General features: G+C 41.5%; 1 protein-coding gene across 1 annotated transcript in view; it reads left to right on the top strand.

Annotated features, from left to right (window-relative positions):
* p2rx3b (purinergic receptor P2X, ligand-gated ion channel, 3b) overlaps nt 1-21,367 on the top strand; it is a 108,054-nt gene that overhangs the window by 35,199 nt on the left and 51,488 nt on the right. The window contains 1 exon segment of the mRNA XM_068008755.1: nt 15,766-15,916. Within this exon segment, the coding sequence (XP_067864856.1) occupies nt 15,766-15,916 (151 nt within the window).

The raw sequence follows: 21,367 nt of genomic DNA, 5'->3' as shown, positions 1-21,367 counted from the left end.
TTATACCCAGTGACAAGCGGTGTGTTATTATAGAATATATACAGTGTTAGCAATGCACAGTGTACTAGATAATATATACAGTGTTGTACCCGGTGACAAGCGGTGTGATATTATAGAATATATATAGTGTTAGCAATGCACAGTGTACTAGATAATATATATAGTGTTATACCCAGTGACAAGCGGTGTGTTATTAAAGTATATATACAGTGTTAGCAATGCACATTGTACTAGATAATATATCTAGTGTTTACCCGGTGACAAGCGGTGTGTTATTATAGAATATACAAAGTGTTAGCAATGCACAGTGCACTAGATAATACATATAGTGTTATACCTGGTGACAAGCGGTGTGTTATTATAGAATATATATAGTGTTAGCAATGCACAGTGTGCTGGATAATATATACAGTGTTGTACCCGGTGACAAGCGGTGTGATATTATAGAATATATATAGTGTTAGCAATGCACAGTGTACTAGATAATATATATAGTGTTATACCCAGTGACAAGCGGTGTGTTATTATAGAATATATACAGTGTGAGCAATGCACATTGTACTAGATAATATATATAGTATTTACCCGGTGACAAGCGGTGTGTTATTATAGAATATATACAGTGTTAGCAATGCACAGTGTACTAGATAATATATATAGTGTTATACCCGGTGACAAGCGGTGTGTTATTATAGAATATATATGGTGTTAGCAATGCACCGTGTACTAGATAATATATACACTGTTATACCCAGTGACAAGCGGTGTGTTATTATAGAATATATACATTGTTAGCAATGCACAGTGTACCAGATAATATATATAGTGTTATACCCGGTGAAGTGGTTCAAGAGTTCACCTACCTAGGCTCAACTATCACCAGTAACCTGTCTCTAGATGCAGAAATCAACAAGCGCATGGGAAAGGCTTCCACTGCTATGTCCAGACTGGCCAAGAGAGTGTGGGAAAATGGCGCACTGACACGGAACACAAAAGTCCGAGTGTATCAGGCCTGTGTCCTCAGTACCTTGCTCTACGGCTGCGAGGCTTGGACAACGTGTGCCAGCCAAGAGCGACGTCTCAATTCATTCCATCTTCGCTGCCTTCGGAGAATACTTGGCATCAGGTGGCAGGACTATATCTCCAACACAGAAGTCCTTGAAGCGGCCAACATCCCCAGCTTATACACACTACTGAGTCAGCGGCGCTTGAGATGGCTTGGCCATGTGAGCCGCATGGAAGATGGCAGGATCCCCAAAGACACATTGTACAGCGAGCTCGCCACTGGTATCAGACCCACCGGCCGTCCATGTCTCCGTTATAAAGACGTCTGCAAACGCGACATGAAATCGTGTGACATTGATCACAAGTCGTGGGAGTCAGTTGCCAGCATTCGCCAGAGCTGGCGGGCAGCCATAAAGACAGGGCTAAATTGTGGCGAGTCGAAGAGACTTAGTAGTTGGCAGGAAAAAAGACAGAGGCGCAAGGGGAGAGCCAACTGTGCAACAGCCCCAACAAACAAATTTCTCTGCAGCACCTGTGGAAGAGCCTGTCACTCCAGAATTGGCCTTTAGAGCCACTCCAGGCGCTGCTTCACAAACCACTGACCACCTCCAGGCGCGTATCCATTGTCTCTCGAGATAATGAGGCCCAAAAGAATATACCCGGTGACAAGCGGTGTGTTATTATAGAATATATATAGTGTTATACCCAGTGACAAGCGGTGTGTTATTATAGAATATATACAGTGTTAGCAATGCACAGTGTACTAGATAATATATACAGTGTTATACCCAGTGACAAGCGGTGTGTTATTATAGAATATATACAGTCTTAGCAATGCACAGTGTACCAGATAATATATATAGTGTTATACCCGGTGACAAGCGGTGTGTTATTATAGAATATATATAGTGTTATACCCAGTGACAAGCGGTGTGTTATTATAGAATATATATAGTGTTAGCAATGCACCGTGTACTAGATAATATATACAGTGTTATACCCAGTGACAAGCGGTGTGTTATTATAGAATATATACAGTGTTAGCAATGCACAGTGTACCAGATAATATATATAGTGTTATACCCGGTGACAAGCGGTGTGTTATTATAGAATTTATATAGTGTTATACCCAGTGACAAGCGGTGTGTTATTATAGAATATATACAGTGTTAGCAATGCACAGTGTACTAGATAATATATATAGTGTTATACCCGGTGACAAGCTGTGTGTTATTATAGAATATATATATTGTTAGCAATGCACAGTGTACTAGATAATATATATAGTGTTATACCCGGTGACAAGCGGTGTGTTATTATAGAATATATATAGTGTTAGCAATGCACAGTGTACTAGATAATACATACAGTGTTATACCCAGTGACAAGCGGTGTGTTATTATAGAATATATATAGTGTTAGCAATGCACAGTGTACTAGATAATATATATAGTGTTATACCTGGTGACAAGCGGTGTGTTATTATAGAATATATATAGTGTTAGCAATGCACAGTGTACTGGATAATATATATAGTGTTATACCCGGTGACGAGCGGTGTGTTATTATAGAATATACACAGTGTTAGCAATGCACAGTGTACTAAATAATATATATAGTGTTATACCCGGTGACAAGCGGTGTGTTATTATAGAATATATATAGTGTTAGCAATGCACAGTGTACTGGATAATATATACAGTGTTTTACCCGGTGACAAGCGGTGTGTTATTATAGAATATATATAGTGTTAGCAATGCACAGTGTACCAGATAATTTATACAGTGTTACACCCGGTGACAAGCGGTGTGTTATTATAGAATATATACAGTGTTAGCAATGCACTGTATACTAGATAATATATATAGTGTTATACCCGGTGACAAGTGGTGTGTTATTATAGAATATATATAGTGTTATACCCAGTGACAAGCGGTGTGTTATTATAGAATATATACAGTGTTAGCAATGCACATTGTACTAGATAATATATATAATGTTATACCCGGTGACAAGCGGTGTGTTATTATAGAATATATACAGTCTTAGCAATGCACAGTGTACCAGATAATATATATAGTGTTATGCCCGGTGACAAGCGGTGTGTTATTATAGAATATATATAGTGTTATACCCAGTGACAAGCGGTGTGTTATTATAGAATATATATAGTGTTAGCAATGCACCGTGTACTAGATAATATATACAGTGTTATACCCAGTGACAAGCGGTGTGTTATTATAGAATATATACAGTGTTAGCAATGCACAGTGTACCAGATAATATATATAGTGTTATACCCGGTGACAAGCGGTGTGTTATTATAGAATTTATATAGTGTTATACCCAGTGACAAGTGGTGTGTTATTATAGAATATATACAGTGTTAGCAATGCACAGTGTACTAGATAATATATATAGTGTTATACCCGGTGACAAGCGGTGTGTTATTATAGAATATATATAGTGTTATACCCAGTGACAAGTGGTGTGTTATTATAGAATATATACAGTGTTAGCAATGCACAGTGTACCAGATAATATATATAGTGTTGACCCGGTGACAAGTGGTGTGTTAATATAGAATATATATAGTGTTAGCAATGCACAGTGTACTAGATAATATATACAGTGTTATACCCGGTGACAAGCGGTGTGTTATTATAGAATATATACAGTGTTAGCAATGCACAGTGTACTAGATAATATATATAGTGTTATACCCGGTGACAAGCGGTGTGTTATTATAGAATATATATAGTGTTATACCCAGTGACAAGCGGTGTGTTATTATAGAATATATATAGTGTTAGCAATGCACCGTGTACTAGATAATATATACAGTGTTATACCCAGTGACAAGCGGTGTGTTATTATAGAATATATACAGTGTTAGCAATGCACAGTGTACCAGATAATATATATAGTGTTATACCCGGTGACAAGCGGTGTGTTATTATAGAATTTATATAGTGTTATACCCAGTGACAAGCGGTGTGTTATTATAGAATATATACAGTGTTAGCAATGCACAGTGTACTAGATAATATATATAGTGTTATACCCGGTGACAAGCGGTGTGTTATTATAGAATATATATAGTGTTATACCCAGTGACAAGTGGTGTGTTATTATAGAATATATACAGTGTTAGCAATGCACAGTGTACCAGATAATATATATAGTGTTGACCCGGTGACAAGTGGTGTGTTAATATAGAATATATATAGTGTTAGCAATGCACAGTGTACTAGATAATATATACAGTGTTATACCCGGTGACAAGCGGTGTGTTATTATAGAATATATACAGTGTTAGCAATGCACAGTGTACTAGATAATATATATAGTGTTATACCCGGTGACAAGCGGTGTGTTATTATAGAATATATATAGTGTTATACCCAGTGACAAGCGGTGTGTTATTATAGAATATATACAGTGTTAGCAATGCACAGTGTACCAGATAATATATATAGTGTTTACCCGGTGACAAGCGGTGTGTTATTATAGAATATATATAGTGTTAGCAATGCACAGTGTACTAGATAATATATACAGTGTTATACCCGGTGACAAGCGGTGTGTTATTATAGAATATATATAGTGTTAGCAATGCACAGTGTACTAGATAATATATATAGTGTTATACCCGGTGACAAGCGGTGTGTTATTATAGAATATATATAGTGTTAGCAATGCACAGTGTACGAGATAATATATACAGTGTTATACCCAGTGACAAGCGGTGTGTTATTATAGAATATATACAGTGTTAGCAATGCACAGTGTACTAGACAATATATATAGTGTTAAACCCGGTGACAAGCGGTGGGTTATTATAGAATATATATAGTGTTAGCAATGCACAATGTGCTGGATAATATATATAGTGTTATACCCGGTGACAAGCGGTGTGTTATTATAGAATATATATAATGTTAGCAATGCACAGTGTACTGGATAAAAAATATCGTGTTATACCCGGTGACAAGCGGTGTGTTATTTTAGAATATATATATTGTTAGCAATGCACAGTGTACTGGATAATATATATAGTGTTATACCCGGTGACAAGCTGTGTGTTATTATAGAATATATATATTGTTAGCAATGCACAGTGTACTAGATAATATATATAGTGTTATACCCGGTGACAAGCGGTGTGTTATTATAGAATATATATAGTGTTAGCAATGCACAGTGTACTAGATAATACATACAGTGTTATACCCAGTGACAAGCGGTGTGTTATTATAGAATATATATAGTGTTAGCAATGCACAGTGTACTAGATAATATATATAGTGTTATACCTGGTGACAAGCGGTGTGTTATTATAGAATATATATAGTGTTAGCAATGCACAGTGTACTGGATAATATATATAGTGTTATACCCGGTGACGAGCGGTGTGTTATTATAGAATATACACAGTGTTAGCAATGCACAGTGTACTAAATAATATATATAGTGTTATACCCGGTGACAAGCGGTGTGTTATTATAGAATATATATAGTGTTAGCAATGCACAGTGTACTGGATAATATATACAGTGTTTTACCCGGTGACAAGCGGTGTGTTATTATAGAATATATATAGTGTTAGCAATGCACAGTGTACTAGATAATTTATACAGTGTTACACCCGGTGACAAGCGGTGTGTTATTATAGAATATATACAGTGTTAGCAATGCACTGTATACTAGATAATATATATAGTGTTATACCCGGTGACAAGTGGTGTGTTATTATAGAATATATATAGTGTTATACCCAGTGACAAGCGGTGTGTTATTATAGAATATATACAGTGTTAGCAATGCACATTGTACTAGATAATATATATAATGTTATACCCGGTGACAAGCGGTGTGTTATTATAGAATATATACAGTCTTAGCAATGCACAGTGTACCAGATAATATATATAGTGTTATACCCGGTGACAAGCGGTGTGTTATTATAGAATATATATAGTGTTATACCCAGTGACAAGCGGTGTGTTATTATAGAATATATATAGTGTTAGCAATGCACCGTGTACTAGATAATATATACAGTGTTATACCCAGTGACAAGCGGTGTGTTATTATAGAATATATACAGTGTTAGCAATGCACATTGTACTAGATAATATATATAATGTTATACCCGGTGACAAGCGGTGTGTTATTATAGAATATATACAGTGTTAGGAATGCACAGTGTACTAGATCATATATATAGTGTTATACACGGTGACAAGCGGTGTGTTCTTATCGAATATATATAGTGTTAGCAATGCACAGTGTACTAGATAATATATATAGTGTTATACCCGGTGACAAGCGGTGTGTTATTATAGAATATATATAGTGTTAGCAATGCACAGTGTAGTGGATAATATATATAGTGTTATACCCATTGACAATCGGTGTGTTCTTATAGAATATATATAGTGTTAGCAATGCACAGTGTACTAGATAATATATATAGTGTTATACCCGGTGACAAGCGGTGTGTTATTATAGAATATATACAGTGTTAGCAATGCACAGTGTACCAGATAATATATACAGTGTTATACCCGGTGACAAGCGGTGTGTTATTATAGAATATATACAGAGTTAGCAATGCACAGTGTACTAGATAATATATATAGTGTTACACCCGGTGACAAGCGGTGTGTTATTATAGAATATATACAGTGTTAGCAATGCACAGTGTACCAGATAATATATACAGTGTTATACCCGGTGACAAGCGGTGTGTTATTATAGAATATATACAGAGTTAGCAATGCACAGTGTACTAGATAATATATATAGTGTTACACCCGGTGACAAGCGGAGTGTTATTATAGAATATATACAGCGTTAGCAATGCACAGTGTACCAGATAATATATACAGTGTTATACCCGGTGACAAGCGGTGTGTTATTATAGAATATATACAGTGTTAGCAATGCACAGTGTACTAGATCATATATATAGTGTTATACACGGTGACAAGCGGTGTGTTCTTATCGAATATATATAGTGTTAGCAATGCACAGTGTACTAGATAATATATATAGTGTTATACCCGGTGACAAGCGGTGTGTTATTATAGAATATATATAGTGTTAGCAATGCACAGTGTAGTGGATAATATATATAGTGTTATACCCAGTGACAAGCGCTGTGTTCTTATAGAATATATATAGTGTTAGCAATGCACAGTGTACCAGATAATATATACAGTGTTATACCCGGTGACAAGCGGTGTGTTATTATAGAATATATACAGAGTTAGCAATGCACAGTGTACTAGATAATATATATAGTGTTACTCCCGGTGACAAGCGGTGTGTTATTATAGAATAGATACAGTGTTAGCAATGCACAGTGTACCAGATAATATATACAGTGTTATACCCGGTGACAAGCGGTGTGTTATTATAGAATATATACAGAGTTAGCAATGCACAGTGTACTAGATAATATATATAGTGTTACACCCGGTGACAAGCGGAGTGTTATTATAGAATATATACAGCGTTAGCAATGCACAGTGTACCAGATAATATATACAGTGTTATACCCGGTGACAAGCGGTGTGTTATTATAGAATATATACAGAGTTAGCAATGCACAGTGTACTAGATAATATATATCGTGTTATACCCGGTGACGAGCGGTGTGTTATTATAGAATATACACAGTGTTAGCAATGCCCAGTGCACTAGATAATATATATAGTGTTATAACCGGTGACAAGCGGTGTGTTATTATAGAATATATATAGTGTTAGCAATGCACAGTGTACTGGATAATATATACAGTGTTGTACCCGGTGACAAGCGGTGTGTTATTATAGAATATATATAGTGCTAGCAATGCACAGTGTACTAGATAATATATATAGTGTTATACCCGGCGACAAGCGGTGTGTTATTATAGAATATATATAGTGTTAGCAATGCACAGTGTACGAGATAATACATACAGTGTTATACCCGGTGACAAGCGGTGTGTTATTATAGAATATATATAATGTTAGCAATGCACAGTGTACTGGATAATATATATAGTGTTATACCCGGTGACAAGCGGTGTGTTATTACAGAATATATATATTGTTAGCAATGCACAGTGTACTGGATAATATATATAGTGTTATACCCGGTGACAAGCGGTGTGTTATTCTAGAATATATATATTGTTAGCAATGCACAGTGTACTAGATAATATATATAGTGTTATACCCAGTGACAAGCGGTGTGTTATTATAGAATATATACAGTGTTAGCAATGCACATTGTACTAGATAATATATATAGTTTTGTCCCCGGTGACAAGCGGTGTGTTATTATAGAATATATACAGTGTTAGCAATGCACAGTGTACTAGATAATATATATAGTGTTATACCCGGTGACAAGCGGTGTGTTATTATAGAATATATACAGTGTTAGCAATGCACAGTGCACTATATAATATATATAGTGTTATACCCGGTGACAAGCGGTGTGTTATTATAGAATATATATAGTGTTAGCAATGCACAGTGTACTAGATAATATATACAGTGTTATACCCGGTGACAAGCGGTGTGTTCTTATAGAATATATATAGTGTTAGCAATGCACAGTGTACTAGATAATATATATAGTGTTTACCCGGTGACAAGCGGTGTGTTATTATAGAATATATACAGTGTTAGCAATGCACAGTGTACCAGATAATATATACAGTGTTATACCCGGTGACAAGCGGTGTGTTATTACAGAATATATACAGTGTTAGCAATGCACAGTGTACTAGATAATATATATAGTGTTACACCCGGTGACAAGCGGTGTGTTATTATAGAATATATATAGTGTTAGCAATGCACAGTGTACTAGATAATATATACAGTGTTATACCCAGTGACAAGCGGTGTGTTATTATAGAATATATACAGTGTTAGCAATGCACAGTGTACTAGATAATATATATAGTGTTATACCCGGTGACAAGCGGTTTGTTATTGTAGAATATATATAGTGTTAGCAATGCACAGTGTACTAGATAATATATACAGTGTTATACCCAGTGACAAGCGCTGTGTTATTATAGAATATATACAGGGTTAGCCATGCACAGTGTACTAGATAATATATATAGTGTTATACCCGGTGACAAGCGGTGTGTTATTATAGAATATATATAGTGTTATACCCAGTGACAAGCGGTGTGTTGTTATAGAATATATACAGTGTTAGCAATGCACAGTGTACTAGATAATATATATAGTGTTTACCCGGTGACAAACGGTGTGTTATTATAGAATATATATATAGTGTTAGCAATGCACAGTGAACTAGATAATATATAGTGTTATACCCGGTGACAAGCGCTGTGTTATTATAGAATATATATAGTGTTAGCAATGCACAGTGTACTAGATAATATATATAGTGTTATACCCAGTGACAAGCGGTGTGTTATTATAGAATATATATAGTGTTAGCAATGCACAGTGTACTAGATAATATATATAGTGTTATGCCCAGTGACAAGCGGTGTGTTATTATAGAATATATATAGTGTTAGCAATGCACAGTGTACTAGATAATATATATAGTGTTATACCCGGTGACAAGCGGTGTGCTATTATAGAATATATATCGTGTTAGCAATGCACAGTGTACTAGATAATGTATACAGTGTTATACCCGTGACAAACGGTGTGTTATTATAGAATATATATAGTGTGATACCCAGTGACAAGCGGTGTGTTATTATAGAATATATACAGTGTTAGCAATGCACAGTGCACTAGATAATATATATAGTGTTTACGCGGTGACAAGCGGTGTGTTATTATAGAATAAAAACAGTGTTAGCAATGCACAGTGTACCAGATAATATATACAGTGTTATACCCGGTGACAAGCGGTGTGTTATTACAGAATATATACAGTGTTAGCAATGCACAGTGTACTACATAATATAAATTGTGTTATACCCAGTGACAAGCGGTGTGTTATTATAGAATATATACAGTGTTAGCAATGCACAGTGTACTGGATAATATATACAGTGTTATACCCAGTGACAAGCGGTGTTGTATTATAGAATATATATAGTGTTAGCAATGCGCAGTGTTCTGGATAATATATACAGTGTTATACCCGGTGACAAGCGGTGTGTTATTATAGAATATATATAGTGTTAGCAATGCACAGTGTACTAGATAATATATATATTGTTATACCCAGTGACAAGCGGTGTGTTATTATAGAATATATACACTGTTAGCAATGCACAGTGTACTAGATAATATATATAGTGTTATACCCGGTGACAAGCGGTGTGTTATTATAGAATATATATAGTGTTATACCCAGTGACAAGCGGTGTGTTATTATAGAATATATACAGTGTTAGCAATGCACATTGTACTAGATAATATATATAGTGTTTACCCGGTGACAAGCGGTGTGTTATCATAGAATATATGCAGTGTTAGCAATGCACAGTGTACTAGATAATATATACAGTGTTATATCCAGTGATAAGCGGTGTGTTATTAAAGAATATATACAGTGCTAGCAATGCACAGTGTACTAGATAATATATATTGTGTTATACCCGGTGACAAGCAGTGTGTTATTATAGAATATATATAGTGTTATACCAAGTGACAAGTGGTGTGTTATTATAGAATATATACAGTGTTAGCAATGCACAGTGTACCAGATAATATATATAGTGTTATACCCGGTGACAAGTGGTGTGTTATTATAGAATATATATAGTGTTAGCAATGCACAGTGTACTAGATAATATATATAGTGTTATGCCCAGTGACAAGCGGTGCGTTATTATAGAATATATATAGTGTTAGCAATGCACAGTGTACTAGATAATATATATAGTGTTATACCCGGTGACAAGCGGTGTGTTATTATAGAATATATATAGTGTTAGCAATGCACAGTGTACTAGATAATATATACAGTGTTATACCCAGTGACGAGCGGTGTGTTATTATAGAATATATATCGTGTTAGCAATGCACAGTGTACTAGATATTATATATAGTGTTATACCCGGTGACAAGCGGTGTGTTATTATAGAATATATACAGTGTTAGCAATGCACAGTGTACCAGATAATATATACAGTGTTATACCCGGTGACAAGCGGTGTGTTATTCCAGAATATATACCAGTGTTAGCAATGCACAGTGTACTAGATAATATAATTAGTGTTATACCCGGTGACAAGCGGTGTGTTATTATAGAATATATACAGTGTTAGCAATGCACAGTGTACTAGATAATATATATAGTGTTATACCCAGTGACAAGAGGTGTGTTATTATTGAATATATATAGTGTTAGCAATGCACAGTGTACTGGATAATATATACAGTGTTATACCCAGTGACAAGCGGTGTTGTGTTATAGAATATATATAGTGTTAGCAATGCACAGTGTACTGGATAATATATATAGTGTTATACCAAGTGACAAGCGGTGTGTTATTATAGAATATATATAGAGTTAGCAATGCACAGTGTACTAGATAATATATATAGTGTTATACCAAGTGACAAGTGGTGTGTTATTATAGAATATATATAGTGTTAGCAATGCACAGTGTACTGGATAATATACACAGTGTTATACCCGGTGACAAGCGGTGTGTTGTTATAGAATATATACAGTGTTAGCAATGCACAGTGTACTAGATAATATATATAGTGTTATACCCAGTGACAAGCGGTATGTTATTATAAAATATATACAGTGTTATACCCAGTGACAAGCGGTGTGTTATTATAGAATATATACAGTGTTAGCAATGCACATTGTACTAGATAATATATACATTGTTATACCCGGTGACAAGCGGTGTGTTATTATAGAATATATATAGTGTTAGCAATGCACAGTGTACTATATAATATATACAGTGTTATACCCAGTGACAAGCGGTGTGTTATTATAGAATGTATACAGTGTTAGCAATGCACATTGTACTAGATAATATATACATTGTTATACCCGGTGACAAGCGGTGTGTTATTATAGAATATATATAGTGTTAGCAATGCACAGTGTACTGGATAATATATATAGTGTTATACCCGGTGACAAGCGGTGTGTTATTATAGAATATATCTTGTGTTAGCAATGCACAGTGTACTAGATAATATATATAGTGTTATACCCGGTGACGAGCGGTGTGTTATTATAGAATATATATAGTGTTAGCAATGCACAGTGTATTAGATAATATATATAGTGTTATACCCAGTGACAAGCGGTGTGTTATTAAAGAATGTATACAGTGTTAGCAATGCACAGTGTACTATATAATATATACAGTGTTATACCCGGTGACAAGCGGTGTGTTATTATAGAATATATACAGAGTTAGCAATGCACAGTGTACTAGATAATATATATAGTGTTATACCCGGTGACAAGCGGTGTGTTATTATAGAATATATATAGTGTTAGCAATGCACAGTGTACTGGATAATATATATAGTGTTATACCCGGTGACAAGCGGTGTGTTATTATAGAATATATATAGTGTTAGCAATGCACAGTGTACTAGATAATATATATAGTGTTATACCCAGTGACAAGCGGTGTGTTATTATAGAATATATATAGTGTTAGCAATGCACAGTGTACTAGATTATATACATAGTGTTATACCCGGTGACAAGCGGTGTGTTATTATAGAATATATATAGTGTTAGCAATGCACAGTGTACTAGATTATATATATAGTGTTATACCCGGTGACAAGCGGTGTGTTATTATAGAATATATATAGTGTTAGCAATGCACAGTGTACTCGATAATATATATAGTGTTATACCCAGTGACGAGCGGTGTGTTATTATAAAATTTATTCAGTGTTATATCCAGTAACAGACTGTGCGTTATTATACAATACATACAGTGCTATACTGAGTGACGCGCAGTGTGTTATTATATGATATACACAGTGTTATATTCAGTAACGCTCGCGGAGTTTTGTGGGAGGACCTGCCGCAGGTCATCCCGGAGGGCGCCGGAGAATTGAAGGCTCCGCTCACGTTGGCGGAGCTGACTGGCGCCCTCCACCACCTCTTGAGGGGCAAATCCCCAGGGCTGGATGGGTTGACCGTGGAGTTCCTCAGGGCGTTCTGGGACGTCCTGGGGGACGATTACGCGCGGGTCCTGGGGTAAAGCCTGGCGACCAGGGAGATGCCCCTCTCGTGGCGCAGGGCGGTCATCGTCCTGCTGCCGAAGTGGGGCGATCTCCGCCTACTTAAAAACTGACGTCCGGTCTCCCTCCTCAGCACGGATTATAAGATCTTTGCCCGGGCTATGTCTACCCGCCTGGGCTCCGTGCTGGCCCACATGATCCACCCCGACCAGTCCTACACGGTCCCGGGCCGGTCCATCCAGGACAACATCCACCTGGTCCGGGACCTGATCCATCTTTCCCAGAGGACTGGTCAGTCGGTCGCCTTTCTCTCCCTCGATCAGGAGAAGGCGTTCGACAGGGTGGATCACGATTACCTTTTCGGGACTCTGCGCGCTTTCGGACTCGGGCCGCATTTTGTGTCCCGGGTCCGACTTTTATACGCCGCCGCAGAGTGTCTAGTCAAAGTTAACGGGTCCTTGACGGCGTCCCTTCGCTTTGGGAGAGGAGTGCGTCAGGGATGCCCCATGTCCGGCCAATTGTATACCATCTGCGTGGAGCCCTTCCTGTGCCTGCTTCGCAGGAGGTTGACGGGATTGGCTCTGCGCGAGCCGGCCATGCGGGTCGTCCTCTCGGCTTACGCCGACGACGTGCTCCTCACAATCACAGATCCCGTTGACTTGCGGAGGATGCGCGACTGCCAGCAGACCTTTTCTGCCGCGTCCTCCGCGAGGATCAATTGGGAGAAATGTTCCGGACTCCTGGTTGGTCAGTGGCGGGTGGACTCCCTGCCGGAGGAGATGACACCTTTTGCGTGGAGCACCACGCACCTCCTCTATCTGGGAGTCCATCCTTGGCCACGCTGAGGAAGCCTGGCCGGCAAACTGGCAGGAGTTGGAGGCGAAAGTCACCGCTCGGCTGGGGCGCTGGACAGGACTGCTCCGAGTGCTTTCCTACAGGGGCCGAGCATTGGTCATAAACCAACTGGTGGCCTCCATGCTGTGGTACCGGTTGGTCACTTTGGCCCCGCCCCCTGTTTTTGCCACCAAGATCCAGAAGAAACTCGTCGATTTCTTCTGGGGCAAGAGGAAACACTGGGTCTCTGCCGCGGTCCTGAGTCTCCCGATTGAGGAGGGCGGTCAGTCGCTGGTGTGCGTCCGCACCCAGGCTGCGACTCTCCGCCTTCAGACCCTGCAGAGATACCTGTACGTCGAGCGTCCTCCCAGATGGTGTGCGCTGGCGACGTATTTTTTCCGCCAGTGTCACTGCCTTCAAGATGACACGCAGCTCCCGGTGGAGTCCGTTAGCCGCGCTTCTCTGAGGGAGTTGCCTGTCTTTTACCGGGATCTATTCCGAGTCTGGAACATGGTCGCCTCCAGTCAGGGCGCTCCCCCGCCGGCGGAGGAGAGCGCCTCGGCTGTCTGGGCGGCCGACTCCGGGGACAGTCCGGCGGGCGGAGGAGTAGCCGAAACCCCCGGGACGCCCCTCACTGCGGGTGGCGAGGGGGCTCGGGAGTGCGGAACGCTCCCGGCCGAGCTGACCGCCGCTCGGCCGGAACTGCTCATCGGACCCAGGCCCCGAAACCCTCCTCGGGAGCCGGTCCCGCACAACCCGAGCCGCCTCTCGGAAATGCCCTCCGTGCCATTCCAATCGGCGCGGAGGGGTTTCCTGTACGGGCTGCTCCTGCACACTCTCCACTTTCTCGCCCTCGTCAGCCGGCCGGACACGCCCTGGCGGTCCGCGTTGCCATCTGGCGGCGAGAGGAAACCCCGATGGAGGTCTCTCTACGCGGGAGTCTTCCCCCTTTACATCGGGGACCTGGGGTGGAGGGTGCTGCACAGAGCAGTCCCGTGCAATAGGCTTTTAAGTAGGTTCACGGACTCCCAGGCCAGCTGTACTTTCTGCGGCCTGGACGAGTCCGTGTTCCACGTTTATACGTTGTGTGCGAGGTTGCAGCCCCTATTTGAGTATCTGAAGGGGCTGCTCCTCAAATTCTGGCTGCACTTCAGTCCCACGCTCCTGATCTTTGGGCACCCGGGGCGGAGGGGCTTGGGCCGGGATGAGGATCTCCTCGTCGGTCTGCTCCTGGGCCTGGCCAAGGTGACAATTCACAGGTCCAGGTTGCGGGCCGTCGGGGGGTCCGTCCTCCCCGATTGCCTGCCCCTCTTCCGCGGTTACGTTCGCGCCTGGGTGTCCCTGGAGAAGGAGCGTGCGGTGTCCGCCGGTACGCTTGAGGCCTTCCGCGACCGGTGGGCACCGCAGGAACTGGAGTGCATTGTCGACGCCGAGAATGGCATTTTAATTTGAGTTTTTTGTTTATTTATCTGGTTTTAATAACGTTATTTTAAAAATATAAGTGTGTATATAAAGGGGGCCTGAGGAATAAAGGCCCCCTCGACATAAAAAATATATAAAGGGGGCCTGAGGAATAAAGGCCCCCTCGCTGTGAAAAATATAAAAGGGGCCTGGGGTATGAAGGCCACCTTTAAAATAAAAATTTTTTTAAAAACGGGGTTAGATACAGAGTAAAGCTCCCTCTACTCTGTCCCCCAGTGTAAAGTCTTGCTGAGTGTGTGTGTTTTTTTTGTTCCAGTTGGGTGTTCCTCCATGAGAAAGCATATCAAACAAAGGAAACAAGAATTGAATCCACTGTGATCAGCAAGGTGAAGGGTTTTGGTCAATCGGAGCTGCCCAGTGGGTTTGTGAAAGTGATGGATGTGGCAGACTATGTGATACCTCCCCAGGTACCTCAACTAATTTCTGTGGTCTCTAAGGGTCTTGTGTCCAATTCTGGGCAGTACACACTTTCAGAGTGATGTCGGGGACTTGGAGAGGGTGTGGAGGAGATTGACCAGAATGTGTGAGGGATGAGGGACTTCAGTTAATGTGGGGAGACTGGGGAAGCTGGGATTGTTCTCCTTAGAGCAGAGAAGGTTAAGAGGTGATTTAATCGGGACGTTCAGAATGACGAGGGGGTTTCGATGGAGTAAATCAGGAGAAACTGTTTCCAGTGACAGGAGGGTCGGTAACCAGAGGGACACAGATTTAAGATAATGGGTAAAAGAAGCAGAGGGGGGAGATGAGGGGAAATGTTTTTTCACACAGTGAGTTGTTGTGATCTGTCTCTCTCTTTGATCTCTCGCATTCTCTCTCTCTCTCTTTTCCTGTTTCTCCCATTGTCTTTCTATTTGTCTCTATCGTACGTCTTTCCAGTCCCTCTCTCTCTGTTTCTTTATTTCTCTCTCTCTATCACTTTTTCTTTGTATCTCAATTTCTGCAATTATCTATAACCTATCTCTGTCTCTCTCTCATTCTGTCTGCAATCTCTCTTTCTCACTCTCCCTCTCTCTCTCTGTCTCCTTCTCTCTGTATATTTCTCTCTCTGTCCCTCTCCACCTCCTCTGCTTCTGTCCATCTCTGTAGCTCTCTCTATCTCTGGGGAGATACAAATATTGCATTAAAATTATAGCTTAACTAGCTTGGCCAATTGAAATAACTACAGATAATTGTTGCATTATATTTCTAAAACTAATGAGTTAAATAAAACACAACGGAGATGACAGGGCAGGTGATGTGTTGCAGCTGCAGCATGTGGGAGCTGGTGGACACCAGTGTGATCCACAATAACCACATCTGCAGTAAGTGTCTGCAACTCGAGGAGCTTCGGCTAAGAGTTGAAGAGCTGGAGTCCGAGATTCGGACTCAGCGATGCATCAGGGAGGAGTGTGTCCCAAAGGCTGTGTTGCCTGCCCAGTGCCAGGGTTAAAGACATCGCCTCGGGACTCGAGAGGAATTTTTCCTGGGAGGGATCAGAAAGATAATAATCTCCGGATTACTACCTGAGCCAGGAGCAAATTGGCATAGGGTAAATCAGATTAGAGAGTTGAATGCGTGCCTCAAAGATTGGTGTGGGAGAAATGGGTTTCGTTTCCTGGGGCAGTGGCACCAGTACTGGGGAAAGTGGGAGCTGTACCACTGGGACGGTCTTCGCCTGAACCGCGCTGGGACCAGTGTCCTGGTGAATTATATAACTAGGGCAGTAGAGAGGGCTTTAAACTAAATAGTTGCGGGGGGAAGGTTCAGGTGAGGAGAGATTTGGAAAGTTCATGAGAAAGGATCAAGGCACGAGCGCAGGGTAGGGATACGAGTAATGATAACCAGAATGTGACAGGAAGGGACAGAGCATACTGTCATGCAAGCACCCACCTGACAAGAATGAGGCACATTAATTTTGCCACATGGGCATGAAATTTCAAATTGTTGCTGGGAAGAAGAGAAGGCCTGTTACAAGGAATTGCCAGGGCCCCCGGCCGGAAAGACATTTTTGCATTTTAGCAGACAGTGTTGGAACAAAGGACCATTCCCTGACTCACCACCCAATACACAAAGCCAGAAGTGGTTGTACCAGTCATGTGACTACCCTGCTGGCCAACTTGGGGAGTCTTAAATTGTAGAGACGGTGTTTGAACTGGCAGAAAGCTCTTGGCTCCTGGATTGAAAAGAGCCTGTCCTGTCTGCTCCCATCACTTTCTCACCAGCTTCGGAATCCACTGAAGACACATGAACCCCAAGAGAGAAAAGTCTCCTACAGTGAACAGGGTTTAAGAAGAATACTGGGCCCCAGTGAAAAGCAAGCCTACCGACTAGCAAGAAGTTTACAATGAGCTTGAAGACCCATAACAAAAAAACACTTCGGTTATTGCCTCAGCCTTTTCCACTTTATTTTTCTTCTGCTCTTTGCTGTCTCTATCTGCATGTGTGTATCCCGTATGCATGCTAGTGTGGGCACATCGTGTATCCATAGGCGTTCACCAAATTAGAGTTTAAGTTTAAGTTTGAGTAAATTTCACTTTTCTTCTTTAAACCTAAGAAAGCCTGTTTGTGCTAGTTTCTTTGCCTTATAATTGGAAAGCGGTGAACAAGGATTCACCAAAGGGGGAGCTCAAAACACGGTGTGTTTAAAATTAAACCCTGTTACAGTAAGACCAGGTGAAGGCTGAGAGGGAACCCCTATACTCCTTTCTTACCAGGTTGTAACAGAAATTTGGGTGCGAGCATTCGGAATCTTACCCACAGACAAACGAGAGAAATTGGAAGTGGGAAGACAAATCGTTCCCAATCCAAAAAGAACAAGATTAATACAGGTTTTCTTGTGGTTAAATGTGATTGAATACTAACATGTCTGTGACTGAAGCTAGCAGCTCTCCAAGCCAGTGAGAAGTAACTTGGGATAAGTTAAAAACGCTGTCTATGGAGGAGTTGAGGAAAATGGCTGAGTAGTGTGGGATCACTGTATGTGGCAAGGCTAGGAAGTCTGAACTCCTAAGGTTAGTGGCTAACCATTTTTCCTTAGAATCTGAAGAAGCAGAAGCAGTGTTAGAAGCAGACCCAGACTGGGTACTGCTAGCAAAGATTCAACTGGAACAGAGGAAACTTGAATTAGAAGACAGGGAAAGAGAAAGAGAGAGGCGGGAGAGGGAGAAAGAAAGACAGGAGAAGGAACGAGAGAGAGAGGAGAGAGGGAGAGGAAGAATATTCCGGAAGGAATTCGAAGAGAGAGAGTTGAAGCAGCTTGAGTTAACTAGGGGGCGACAGAGTAACCTCAGTGAAAGCATGGCCAATAATGGAAGAGCAGAATTCAGGGATGGGTACAAGATTGCTAAAACCCGCTCAACTAATTCGAAAATTCAATGAGGAAGATGTGGAGGAGTTTTTTTGTGTCTTTTGAGAAACTGGCAAGGCAGCTAAAATGGCCAGCTGAGACCTGGTCTCTTTTACTACAAAGCAAATTAACAGGAAAAGCCCATGAGGTTTATTCCTTGTTGCCAGATGAGAGTTCATCAAATTATGAACTGACCAAAAATGCTATCCTCGGGGCATGTGAATTAGTATCCAAAGCCTATCGCCAAAAGTTTAGAACCCTCAAGAAGCAAGCTAATCAAACTTATCTGGAATTTGAAAGAAGTAAGCAGCTGGCTTTTGACCAATGGCTGAGGGCTCCTAAAGTACAGCTCAGCTATGAGAATCTCAGAGAAATAATTCTGTTAGAGAAATTTAAAAACTCTCTCCTATTCTCAATAAAGACCCATGTAGAGGAGCAGCGGTTTCAGGGAGCCCAGCAAGCGGCCGTTCGGGCCGATGAGTTTGCTTTAATTTCTGAGTCGGTTTCCCCGGGGAGAACCTTTCCTGGTCACCCCTCACAAATCTGAAAAGATCAAAGGGTGGGAAAGGGATAGGAGCCCAGTCAATCCTGGGAGAGAAAGGAAAGCAGGAGACACAGGGGGCCCTCCTTCAGCCAAAAAGGGAAGGTGCTGTGAGCAAGAGTGAGACCCGGAGACCTGTGTGCTTCCATTAAATAAAGCAGGGCATTTAAAAGCTGACTGCTGGAAACTAAAGGGGAAACCGATCGGGTTAATCAGGGCACACCCGCTCAGTGACGAAGTGAACCCAATGGAAAGCACAGCAGAACAAGCTGTGGATTTAACTGCAGTAACAGTGAGACCCAGGAAGCTTACTACTGCAAGTGCAGGAAAATTTAATAGGATTCCTGAAGGTTATCAAGGTTTTGTATCTGAAGGGAGAGTAACCCCATACCCCTCGAGTGGGGCAAGCAAGCCCATAGTGATTCTCAGGGACACAGGAGCCACTAGATCCCTTTTACTGGGAAAAGACCTGACCTTTCCCCCAGAGAGTGCAGTGAACACCAGAACGGTGGTGAATGGTATTGGAGGGCAGTGTACGCCTGTCCCTGTACACAGGGTGCACCTGGAGTGCGACCTAGTTTCAGGACCGGTGACCGGAGGGATTGTCCCCAGTTTGTCTGTGGACGGGGTTGACCTGCTCCGAGGTAATGATCTAGCGGGGGTGAAGATGGTAGCTTCCTCAGTAGTGAATGAAAGACCGCAGGAGGGCAGAGAGACAGGGCAGTGGCGGGAGACAGACCCCTGCAGTTTCCCCGAATGTGTAGTGGATCAGGCCATGATCAAACCAGCTCCCGCAGAGGAGACTGCATTGGCACTGCAGGCAGATGACCAGGTCTGTCTGTCTGAGACTTTCTTTGGGAAGTTTGGAGACGCAGAGAATTAATTAAATGGATTTTCCCTAGCTGAGGCTCAGTGAGCCGACCCAGTATTGTGAGAGTTAGCACAGGCTGCCCAGTCTGAAAGTGAAGCAGAGGGTGTCCCTGATTGCTACTATTTAAAGAATGAGGTACTGATGAGGAAATGGAGTTCTCCTCACAGACCTGAGAGCAAGGAGTAGACAGTGATTCACCAGTTAGTGGTGCCGTAGAGGTACCAGAGAGAAATATTAAGTCGGGCCCACGAGACTACAGTGGCTGTACATGCCGGTATACGAAAGACCAAAGTCCACATAAGACAGCAGTTTGACTGGTCAAAACTCCACAAAGATGTGATGGAGTACTGCAGGAGTAGCCACATGTGCCAGGTTGAGGGGAAACCCCAACTTACAGTGAAACCTACACCCCTAAGTCCTGGACCAGTGTTAGGAGGACCCTCCAGCAGAGGGCTGGTGAACTGTAAGGGACCCCCGCCGAGAACAAAAGGGGACAGGCAGGCACATGGCTGGCAAAAGTTTAGAAAGAGAAAGGGAAAAAGTGACCAAGAGGGCAGGTTAAAGGAAGTCCGGGAGGAATCCCAGTTGAAAACCCCTACTGTCCGGTCAGCCAACCCTGAAAAATGTGAAAAGCTAGACCCCACATCCTCCTACGTAAATGTAGGCTCTAGAAGCACCCCCACCAGAGTTGCTAACAGCATTTACAGGAACCTGCAGAGACAAAGAGAGGCCTCTAGGGGGCAGAGAAACCGTGAGAGTGATGCCACACCTAGTCGAAGTGCCGTAGGGGAGTGCAGTAGAGTCTGCACAAATACCTGCAGGCAGGAGTGTCCCAAAAAACAAAGGGGAGATTAGCAAAGAATCCTCCCCCCACAGTCTGAGAAAAAAGGAACCACCCATCTCCTGAAGTCAAAAGCCTTTGCATGACTCAGCAAAGCACTGAAAGAGAGTTCAGGATAGACCTGTCCACTACTGACTGTCCTGAGCAAAAAATTCCAACTTAGGGCTAATTAAAACGAACCCCCCCCCCCCCCCACCCCCAAACCTCAGCAGGAACAAAGACCCTCAGCAGTCACGGCAATGGGCAAACTGAAGAAAAACCTCCCCAAAGAACCACATGT

This window comes from Heterodontus francisci, chromosome 28 (assembly GCF_036365525.1).
Source record: "Heterodontus francisci isolate sHetFra1 chromosome 28, sHetFra1.hap1, whole genome shotgun sequence".
In the NCBI taxonomy this organism is placed as follows: domain Eukaryota; kingdom Metazoa; phylum Chordata; class Chondrichthyes; order Heterodontiformes; family Heterodontidae; genus Heterodontus; species Heterodontus francisci.
Note: the sequence above shows the minus strand (reverse complement) of the source record. Positions and strands in the feature narration are given on the sequence as shown.